The sequence below is a fragment of the Eleginops maclovinus genome, chromosome 4 (genome assembly GCF_036324505.1).
Source record: "Eleginops maclovinus isolate JMC-PN-2008 ecotype Puerto Natales chromosome 4, JC_Emac_rtc_rv5, whole genome shotgun sequence".
In the NCBI taxonomy this organism is placed as follows: Eukaryota; Metazoa; Chordata; class Actinopteri; order Perciformes; family Eleginopidae; genus Eleginops; species Eleginops maclovinus.
In genome coordinates this window covers 9,195,342-9,206,691 of record NC_086352.1, presented here as the reverse complement: position 1 = coordinate 9,206,691, position 11,350 = coordinate 9,195,342, and the positions used below count along the sequence as shown (strand labels likewise).

General features: G+C 40.2%; 1 protein-coding gene across 2 annotated transcripts; it reads left to right on the top strand.

Annotated features, from left to right (window-relative positions):
• Positions 1–7,665: 7,665 nt before the first annotated feature.
• irx3a (iroquois homeobox 3a) lies at positions 7,666–11,062 on the top strand. 2 transcript variants are annotated; one of them, XM_063882635.1, is made up of 4 exons: positions 7,666–8,160; positions 8,775–9,806; positions 10,316–10,350; positions 10,693–11,062. In XM_063882635.1, exons 1-4 carry the CDS (start codon positions 7,942–7,944, stop codon positions 10,763–10,765), a joined length of 1,359 nt encoding a protein of 452 aa, XP_063738705.1. In that variant the 5' UTR covers positions 7,666–7,941; the 3' UTR covers positions 10,766–11,062. The 2 variants fall into 2 exon arrangements, with proteins under 2 accessions (XP_063738705.1, XP_063738704.1); XM_063882634.1 differs by having other exon boundaries at positions 8,775–11,062.
• The last annotated feature ends 288 nt before the right edge of the window (positions 11,063–11,350 follow it).

Below are 11,350 nucleotides of genomic sequence, written 5' to 3'. Positions count from 1 at the left end.
TAACATGTGTGCAATATGCATGGATGCCGCGGCTCTTTGCCACAGCCATTAATGTCTGTTCATATAGATTTATTTGTTGGTGTTTTAAGCATAATGGACAACAAAGTGTGCAAAACAACGCCTATATGTGGGTGTACACACACATACACACAAACACAAGACAGGTATTTAGTGCGTCACTCACTGCCTGGCACCGTCTTTATTAATAAGTGCAGTGTTTAGATGGGTAAATCCTTATCAAAGCTGCCCTGCTGAGGTTTAAGTGTTTGCTTGTAAAGTCTCCTCTGACCTCAGTCCGTTGGCATGCTGAGCCACTCAATAGTGCTCATTATAAAAGCAAAGTCCGCACCCACTGACCTCCATAGCATCCCATCACAGGATGTTCTCTTATAGCTTCTTATTCCACTCATGAAGTCTATATAGTGAAATACAAGCTGGCATAGATGCTGGTGAGGTATTTTCTCATGATACCATTGGTAACTCGGCTCATTTTCAAAAAGTGGTGTTTCCAAGAAGTACTTTTCCATGTTTTTATCTGGCCCAACAGCTCTATTTACACAATAATTGCTTAACCTTACCACAGAGAGTTTTTTCTTCTGGATGGGAAGCAGAATCTGTCACAACCTTGCAGTTCTCCCAAGGTAAATCAATCCTAAAAAGAACAAAGAAGAAACACTTGGTGAATAATTAATAAGGGAATGCTAATTATGAAATGAAGACAAATGCATGAAAGTTTACACTGGGGTAAATTCATGAAACAAACGGATGTGTAGAAAGTCAAATACACTTATTCAGAATGATATTATTTGGTGTTATACAGTGAGAAATCATCTCACATCATGACAACGGTGCATTTTAAGAAGGAAAAAATAAAATGTGCAACCACAGCTATAGATAACTCATAATGTACAAACGATGGCCAAAACCTGTCTTGCAACTCCTGTAATGTAATACCTCCTGAACCCTGAGCACTTTCATCTTCCATCATGGCTTCAGTCCAATGTCAGCACTTGTAATGCAACTAGATGGACATTACAATACGACCATCTTTCATAATGTGTGGTCACTCTAGCATCACAGAAAGAGTTGTTTTAATAGCTGCTGAAGTCCAGATTTTGAATGTCTACTTGGCTTCCTCACCATGCCACCTACTATCCACCATGCACCCCTGCAAAGCCGAGGCCAGCTCACAGATGAGGAGGCTCCGCTCACCCATGTTAGTACAGCTGCCTCTTCTCCGGCCTCAAACCAGCAGCAGCAACAGCTGGAAAGACTGAGGCTTTGTCTGGCTCAGTAGGCCAAAAGTGCTGGGAAACTGATATTTGTCTGGCCGCAGTGTTGAGCTATGGGGCCACGAAAGGGCATCATTGGCTACCACTGGATCAAGACACTCCATAATAGACAAACCATGTTATGCTTTCTTGAGCGAAACAGATCATGGGTTGCGATTTGCTGCTTGTTGGATAGTGGTGGTAAATAGTTGGTGTTTCTTCGCGGATGTGCCACTTTGTGAGTGGATGGATGATGGTTTGGCTCCACTGTCAGTGCAAAAATGGGGAAAGTAGATGTGGATGCTCTGGGAAACCGCATAACGTTACAGTTTATAAATTGTGTTCTGTATGACCCATACTAGAAATGTGAAGAGCAATACAATTCGATGAAAATGTACAACACAAAACCTAACGAATAGAAGTTATCAATGCTTATATTATTACATATTACTTTTAATTTGTTGTCTATAGGCTCATCCATGTCATCCACTTATGGAGTCAGAGGCTGATTGGAAGTTGGTGAGTTATTCCTTTTTGGTTTATATGTTGAATATAAAATTGTGTATTTATTTTAGTCACAGGATGGGTTAACTCAAGACAAGATATAACGGAAATCCAGACAGAACAGAAATAGATACCAACACAAAAACAAATTCAAATAAGTTATTTATTTCAAATAAACAGGCAAGCCAAACAGTAGAAATCGGGTCAATTTAAACCATATTAAAACTGAATATTAAATACAGTATAGGTAGTAGTATTTCCACTCTGAACAATTCATTCATAAAAAAAAGGTGCTAAATGTCAACCTAAAATGACTGTGAAAGTGACTTGACTGCAACATGGCCATAACAGTGTAAGCCTGGGCAGGATACACAGTGTTATGGAAAGATATTCAACAGGATTTCTTAATAAAACATTAGCTTCCCTGAGCTATGACTGTTATTGTGATCTGTATTACAATTCTCAGAACATCATCATCACTGTATCTATCTTTGGCCACCAGCTCCTAGTCTCTCTCTCTCTCCCTCTTTCTCCCTCCCTCCCTCTCCCTCCCTCTCTCCTGCTGTCACCTCTCACAGAGTCTGGCAGCATCAAGCCAGCTTGCATTTTAATTTGGCCCTGAAGTTACTTATTTCATTATCGATCATCCGTAATGCTGAATCAATGTTCATCTTGTTACGTGGGCCATACCCGTGTAATACAGTGATAGTGGGGCCCAGAGTTACTCATTCCCTTTACAAAGTGACTTTACCGTAAAATCAATGCCTTGTGTTACTGATACAGGGGAAACTGCAGCAGATGGAGGGAGAGTGAGTGGGCAGAGAGGAAACAAAAAAACAACAACAACTCACCTTCAATGCACCGTTGTTAAAGGCATAGCAAATCTGTACAATGTAAGTATTATGTTATCATACTGTAGCTTAAGACACGACTCCTAAATAAAGTATTATACAGACGGCATATAAAGTGATGACAGCTGATGCAGAGGTGTATGTATCATCGGTGAGTAGATTATTTAGATTTCATATTTTTTGCACACGCCTGGATTACTTCAGACTGATCGTGCCCGCTTAACCAAGCAAAAGCATATACAAGGATGGAAAATAAAAAGGATTTAACTCAGTTTCATTCATGGAATCATTGATTTTGTTGCCTAAATTATGACATTTAAACTGACTATATTCTATAAATATAACTTCAGAGCACTATGCATCATTTCTAACATCTATATGAAAGCACTAGGAGTAAACTAAGTATGGAATTAAACACGGTGCTATTATGACTATGTCAATTTCCTTGATAACCAACCAAAATATAATACAAGAATTCTCCTTGCAATGGGTTTACTCCTTGTTTTTTCCACTTGTTCCCTAGTACCCTTATTAGCAAAGTAATATGCAAAATATGAAGGGACATGTGAGTATAGTAGGTCAAATGTAGATTATATAATTTCACAGAAGTCTATATACCAAATTAACTAACTCAAATTTATCAGGCTGATGAGGCTTTAGTGGATATTATATTGACAGATTTTGAAGGCAGTATTTTGAAGCACATATAGTGAGTTGTTCATATAATTATTAACATCCCACACAGGCCTATAGATAGATAGAGTATTTAAGTTAATATGCCGATGCACATTGTTCATTGTACAAAACTTATAAGCTGAGGGCTGCTTGGTTTAAGCTCTGTTCAAGGCCTGAATCTAAAAATGGATCTCCCACTCAATCCCTGAGCTTAGCCTGAATGAGTGACCGTTTAAATTTAGTAGTAGCCTACAACCTGAAGTTAACAAGTTAATGTAAAACATTTGCAAGGCAATGCGTTAATTCACGCTTTGATCCGCTGTCATAACCTAGTTTAATAAGTTGCAGTCCATTGACTATTAATTTGTTTCCAAATGGTGTGAGCAGGAGGAACGCTTCCAAAATGCTTTACTTTGCCACTAATGCAAATCAAAGTTGGGCTATCTATTTAATATGCATGATTGGTTGGTGTAATGTAATTAAAATCCTGCTATTTAAATTATCCTAACAGTATAAAAATTAAACTTTAAATGTATTTCAAAGTACACTTGATTTCTGCTGCTAAGAACAACTAATTTTAGAAACTAATTCATTTATTGGATTAAGCTTCACTGTTCTTTAAACACTGCAAGATTTATTGGACCTTTATTTCACCCTAATGGGACATAAGTTTGAAGGAGCTTATTTGGAGATTGAATGTGTTGCACAGTTAGTTTTTTTTTAGGTTACCCACAGATTTAAGTTTGAACCTGCTGAGAAACACTTCTGATTAAAAAAACAACAGTATATTCCCAGCAGCTAGTTGCTTTGTAATAAGATCTAATATTTAGAAAAGCCCATTTTATGAATTACACTTTCCTATATATTTTGCTATGTAGTTTCATCATTATGACATATGTCAAAAATAGTGTAGCTTATATATTTGCCAAAGCTTGATCACATTGAAGAAGATGTAAATCAATCTAGCTGCACTACATCATATGTAATATTTACAGCAGCCGTTTCTGCTCGTAAAACTGAAGATGTCAAATTCTGTTGAGTAACAAACTCTGCGAATACAGTGTGCACTTCGGTCCCCTTTCAGGAAGTGCTTAACAAAATGAGAGCTGGTTTGTAACGTAAGTAGAAAACACAAGACTCTCTCTTTCTCCTTTTTCCTCACACACACTTTACTGAAAAGCATCCCGCGGTCATTAATTGCATTTTCTTTTCAAATCCCCATTCGTCACCCTAATTAACCGATGTTGATCAGCAAGGGCTCCCTTAATATTGATTCCATGTGTGATAAGAGATGTGTTTTTTCTGTCACTGGGGTGTTAAGGAAAAGATCTAAATGTGTAATTTGAAGTGCCTCTGTTTGAAGCCTTTGATCTCGCCTGTTTTGCAGAGCCTCGGTTCATCATTTGCGACGTGTCGCTGGTGCCCTGTGTATTGCATAAGGAACTACTGTTGAGCGATAGGCCGTGTATGTTTGCTTATGAGAATGTGAAATTGTGTCATCTGCATAATTACCGTCAAAGAGTTCTCTACAAAACAGCCCTCAAGTCACTCGTGTATGATTGCCCTCTTTTTTACAGCGTCTACAAATGTAATTGACACCAGTGCACTGCCAAGCTTACTCAAGAATTAAGAAAAGTAATTTAAAATAGGCATAAGAAAATAAATAAATAATAATAATTTTAAAAATAATAATGGCGTTATTAGAATTATAATGATTACAATGAATTAAATAAAACAATTATTAGTATTATTATAATGACTAATAAGTATCAGATGTGGCAATTAATAAATTGTCCACATGTTTTGTGTGTGTGTGTGTGTGTGTGTGTGTGTGTGTGTGTGTGTGTGTGTGTGTGTGTGTGTGTGTGTGTGTGTGTGTGTGTGTGTGTGTGTGTGTGTGTGTATACGGAAGTCAAGCAGAGGTTAGTTTACTGTTTACTGAGACTCTCTTTAGGAGAGAGGGGAGCGGCGTCCTAATGCTTTTATGGCTACGCCAGTTTCCCGGGTCGGTGTGAAAGTGTTAAGTTAGTGCGTGGTGCGTTTGATTGGAGGCAATAAATCAGACGCAGTCCCTGGCGTGGGTGGGTTGGGGGGGGGCGTCCGAGCGACGTGGTCCCGGGGATGAGACACGTGTCCATCCGGACTCAGAGCGCTGCTTAGCGGACACAAGCAAGCAGACACCTCGCTGGACTCTCAGATTTATACTCTCACTTCCAACGTTTATAACACACACAACACACACACACACACACACACACACACACACACACACACACACACATATTCACACAAACACTCTCTCTTCCCCTCTCTCTCTCTCTCTCTCTCTCTCTCTCTCTCTCTCGCTCTCTCTCTCTCTCGCACACACACTCATCCACTCGTTTTCGTCTCTCTCTTTTCCAGAACTCCATGTCTGGATTTTTTTATATCTTATTTTTTTATTTGTTTTCTTCTTCTCACTTATTATGCAGTTCTGTATTTAAATGTGACCATCCACTTATCTTTAACCACCCTTCACTTCACTGTCTGGACCCCCTCAGTTTGCAGGTCGATTTTGTGTGTGTGTGTGTGTGTGTGTGTGTGTGTGTGTGTGTGTGTGTGTGTGTGTGTGTGTGTGTGTGTGTGTGTGTGTGTGTGTGTGTGTGTGTGTGTGTGTGTGTAAGTGTGTGTGTGTTAAGTGTGAGCGTGCTATTGACTGCTATGTAGTGATTACCATTCCGGTCGGATGGCACCAGCAAGCCGCTGTAATTAATAACCCCATAATCCGGGTTGGGGTGGATGTCGGCGAAGAACACACACAGATTCAGGACAGAGTTTTACAGAAACAAGGCGTATCCGTATGGTAGCTCCATATGAGAAATTATAGCTGCTATTATCCCTCCCAGACAATGATAACTATCTGCCTCAAAAGAAGATTAAAGGTTTATACAAGTTGAGAATTCTTGGAAACCCGGATCGCATTATCAAAACTAAACTGATGAGATTTCATCTCGCTGTCAATAATACATGAAATACTTATACCATATTCAAATAAATAATACTAAATCAACCTCTCCAGTTGTTTTGCAAACGATTAACAAAACAGATGCTGGTAGGAAATCGGGTTGAGATGCGATTAAGTTTGTCCCATACACACTTTTATGTATTGATTCATGGAATTTCAATCCTGACTCCCTTGTTTTGTTTTAATCCGTATTATTTACAGGAAACATCAGGTTGCTTTTAAATTATCAAATGGATTTAGGCTATATAGGTGCAGTCTGTCCGGATGATCGTTTTGTTATGCTGTGGATTAAATAAGAGACTTTGTTTAAAACCACAAAATTATTTGTTGATTTAAGCTTTTCTTCGAGCGATCTGTTTATTTCACCCTCACGATTATTAGTATTAATATTATTTGTATTTGATATATTATCATTGATGGTGTTGTTTTAAATAATCATGCTTTTATGTTATGTATATTTCTTTTTTGTACACTTGTTTATTGGAGTCAGAGTGTTATTTCCCAGAATATACATGTCCCCAGCCCAATCCACTAAAATGTTTATTACTTATCATGGTCGGTGCTTTACACTTAGTCTTCATTAACAGAGTAATGCGCCTATCATCAGCTCTCTCTTTGATGTCAAGTGGCTACATGCAGCCCGTTTGATGTCTCAAATTAAAGACTGAATTGACTCCGATTCGCCTGCCACCAAGAGCCCATAACACCTCAAAATCGGTGTAAGAAAACACAGCCTGCACCGAGTGATGTAGCGATAAATAAAAAGGTGTGATCCGGCATGAGCACCCTCGGAAGTAACAATTATTATTTATTTTGTTTTTTTAAATAGTGATTTACATGTTTGACACTGCCTGTGGATTTGTTTTAGTATACGGACGTGCATGTCAATTCCAAAAATGTGTGTAAACTTTTTCCCATTAATGAAAAAGTAGGACAACTGTGTTTAAGTGGTCAAAAACGGCACCTTTATTTCCTTTTTGAACCGATGTCCTCTTATTCTCCAAAGTTTCTTCTGTATGAAAAGGAAACTGCAGACCAAAAAAAGTTAATCAGTCAATGACACCAAAATGCTTACTGTTGTGCAAATGGCCAAAAATGTGAATTAACACAAAAAAAATGTGGTAGGACAGACGCGGAGAAATAACAAATGAAATACATTGGCGAGCCATAAAATAATTTGGAATCCCATTCAAATAAGAGCTTGCGACGTCAGTGCACTTATCCCAGAGAGAGAGAGAGAGAGAGAGAGAGAGAAAGAGGGAGGGAGGAGAGAAAGAGAGAGAGAGAGGGAGAGGCAGTGTGTATGTAAGGGGTGAGATTTGAGAAATAGGAGGGGCTTCTAAACGACTAGAAATGTCAATCTGAGCAAGGGAGTCCCAATAATCTAAAGCAATCTGTAAGGACCTGACCTTAGTCCATCCAGATCAATAGGGAAGTGAGGGTGGAAAGAAGAAGAAGAACAGGAAGAAATAAGGGGCGCAAACCGGATCGTTTACACTGGCAGTTCCCGAGGAAATATAGACTTCCCTTGCTTGCACCTTTTGTTGCTCACATGCTCGCACTGTAAAAGTGGATATCAAGGCAATTCCCTTGCTTTGTGTGGTTGCAGCAGACTTTTTTCCCGTTTCCTACCACCATGTCTTTCCCTCAACTGGGATATCAGTATATCCGACCGATATACCCGCCGGAGCGTCAGGGGATCTCCAGCAATGCCCGGGCCGGGACAGAGCTCAGTCCGTCCGGCGCGCTCTCCAACGTCCTCTCCTCCATGTATGGATCTCCTTTCGCCGCAGCAGCGCAGGGCTATGGAGCGTTTCTGCCCTACTCAAACGATATATCAATTTTCAATCAGTTGGTGAGTCATTGTGCTTTATAATAACTCATCCATAACTTTTATTTTATACTTGAAAAACAGGAGAAAATAAATAAACTACATGTGCCTTGTGGAGACGTTTTTGGTCACTTTTAAGTCAACTTTTCTTTTTAAGAGTGCGGTGCTGTATGACACTTTGACGCTGAATCTCTAGGACATGTAGTTAAAAGTGGTTAAAAAGTAAGAGATTAACAGTCTGTGGTTAGGGCTTATTGTTAGCACACCATTTCCTGAAGCTCATTGCAAAAGAGTTAATAAAATGCTCCATCTTGTTGTGGGGTGTTTACACGTGTAGATGGGAAATACGTGTATAAAAGTCAAATACTGCCGGCTCAAGTGCTTTAAATACATTTAAAGGGTAGTGTAATGTTAGTCATGGTTAAGCTTGTGGTGCGTAAATACTGATTTGGGTTGTGCCAAATATACATTATCCGTTTTGTTTGTTTACACTTTTATACTAACCCTATTGTTGTTTTATTATTGTAAATCCTCACAAGGCATGATTATGTTTAACTCAAAGAAAGATTCCAGGCATGGCATTAATATTTTAAGTCTTATAAATCCCTCTGACTCTTTGATTCTTTGTCTTTTTGCAGGGTGCTCAGTATGAGCTGAAAGACAGTCCCGGGGTCCAGCATCCAGGCTTTGCCCACCACCACCCTGCGTTTTACCCATATGGCCAATATCAGTTCGGTGACCCGTCCAGACCCAAAAACGCCACGAGGGAGAGCACCAGCACCCTGAAGGCCTGGCTCAGCGAGCACCGCAAGAACCCCTACCCCACCAAAGGAGAGAAGATCATGCTGGCCATCATCACCAAAATGACGCTTACACAAGTTTCCACCTGGTTCGCAAACGCCAGGAGGAGGCTAAAGAAGGAGAACAAGATGACCTGGGCCCCTCGGAACCGCACTGACGAAGAGGGGAATGTTTACGGCAGCGATCACGAAGGGGAGGAGGGGGACAAGAGAGAGGACGAGGAGGAGATCGACCTGGAGAACATCGACACGGAAAATATTGAGAACAAGGATGACTTGGACGACCAGGACGACCTGCATTCAGATATGAAATTAGACGGGAGAAGTGACTCTGAGATTTCTGACGGCTATGAGGATTTACAAGGACCCCCAGACCACCAGAGGTTTCTTAAGGCTGTGGGGAAAGAGGGCAAAGACGTTGAGAGAGGAGCAGAGCACTTCCACCACCATCATCATCATCATCACTTGGACAGCAAAGCGTCCCAAGCAAACGGTGAGCAGCTCAAACTGAACGCGGTATCCGTGAGTTCACCGGAAAACAACCCTGCCCCTGCCCAGAAGCCTAAAATCTGGTCCTTGGCAGAGACAGCTACGGCCCCTGACAATCCCCGCAAATCGCCGCAAATGAACGGCAGCAACTCCGTAGCGCCCGCCGGCGCCCAGACCATTATGGCCCCTCATAGACTTATCTCTTCTTGTCCCGTTGGGAAAATCCAGAACTGGACGAACCGAGCGTTCTCGGCACATCAGCTGGCTTTACTGAACTCTAATCATTACTTGGGACTGGCAAACCAGGCCACAGCCACCGGCCTGGCCCTGTACAGCAGCAGCAGGCAAACGGAGGAAAAGAGTCATAGTTCAGAGACTTCAGTCACAGGTACATGTCCCCGACACTGAGACGCGCATGTATAAATTACTACAAAAACAAAGACACTAGCCCATTGACCGTCATTCATTTCTATTATTTTAGACCTCCCGTTTCCTCCTTTGCCTGTTCGTGGATTTTTTTTCTCTCTCTAGGCCACACAGATGAACAGTGTTATAGCTTACAGTGTGCGTGATGTATGAGTGTGTGTGGAGTGTGTTTGTCCGAGAGGATTATTGAAACCTCACCAGAAAGCATTTAAGAAAAAAAGAAGTTTGAATTGGGTGAAAACTGTTTTCATGCCCCTTCCTTTCTTTATTTGGTATTGTTACATCCATATGGTAGGCTATTAAGGCCCATGTGCTTGTATTCAATGGTTTACATAAATCCCTCAACCTATTAAAACAACTCAACACTAAATTCCCTGAAACCCAGGATAGGGTGTGATAATAAGCGTTTTAATTATTGCTTTTTAAAAAAAACTTTTCATTGCCACAATTTCAGAGAGATATAGTGCCTTGGATGCAGAGAAGAAGTTGTTAAAACAGCTTTCCACCCAGTTCAAAGATAGCGAGGCTGTCAATTAATGACATTTGGGAATATTCTTTTTGATGCCATTTCACATTATTCTTTTTTAAACGCCATATCTACCCAAATTAGCTTTTACTCTAAGATTGTTTTTATCCCTGTGTGTGTGCGCTTGTGTTATTTCGTCAAGGCCTATGTTACACTTACTTGTTTGGTCATGCAAATGAGCTCAATGCAAATTCACCACAGTCTCGTTTTTAAAGGCAATTGTCACTTTTATATCACTTTGTTTTTTTTAGCTCTTCCTAGGGCTATTATTAGTAGGGTTTTTATTTTATTTTAGATCACTACATTTTTTTTTCTGTTACCCCTGTGTATTTCAGGCCTGAACCCACTAGCAGCAGCGGTGCTTCTCTCGGCTCTCTCCTCTGCATAACCTCTCACCCATCCTCTTTATTCTTTCTATTTTATTTTAATTTGAATATGGAATGTAAAATAAGAATACTACATCTCTGTATACTTACATTGTAAGCATGTCCTGTGTAAAACTGCTAATGTAATAATGTATGAACCTGTAGTCTGTGAGTTTTTCTTTTCTTTTTGTAAGTTCTGTGAGGATTTGATGTTCAAATGTTTTGTATATAAAGTTAAGAATATGTACATACTTGTGAACCAAATTGTACAAGAAAGTCTATATTTTGGCTAATAAATGAACTGCTGCAACTTTAAGAAATTGTCGGTTTTTGGCGGAGGTATTTTGACAGCTGCTTTTGATGGTGGCTGTTATTGTGCATTGCAGCTTGAATTGCACAGCTTTGGTTTGTGTGTGTATGTGTGTGTGTGTGTGTGTGTGTGTGTGTGTGTGTGTGTGTGTGTGTGTGTGTGTGTGTGTGTGTGTGTGTGTGTGTGTGTGTGTGTGTGTGTGTGTGTGTGTGTGTGTGTGTGTGTGTGTGTGTGTGTATTAGTGGACAGCCTGAGGCACAGTCTTCATCCTCCGTGGCAGTGATAAGTAAATATTCGA

Excerpts from the sequence above, each read along its gene's own strand:
- irx3a (XM_063882635.1), top strand. The coding sequence starts at position 7,942 with ATGTCTTTCCCTCAACTGGGATATCAGTATATCCGACCGATATACCCG. Across the intron at positions 8,161-8,774 it reads TATCAATTTTCAATCAGTTG|GGTGCTCAGTATGAGCTGAA; the intron begins GTGAGTCATTGT and ends GTCTTTTTGCAG. Across the intron at positions 9,807-10,315 it reads GTCATAGTTCAGAGACTTCA|TGCCTTGGATGCAGAGAAGA; the intron begins GTCACAGGTACA and ends AGAGAGATATAG.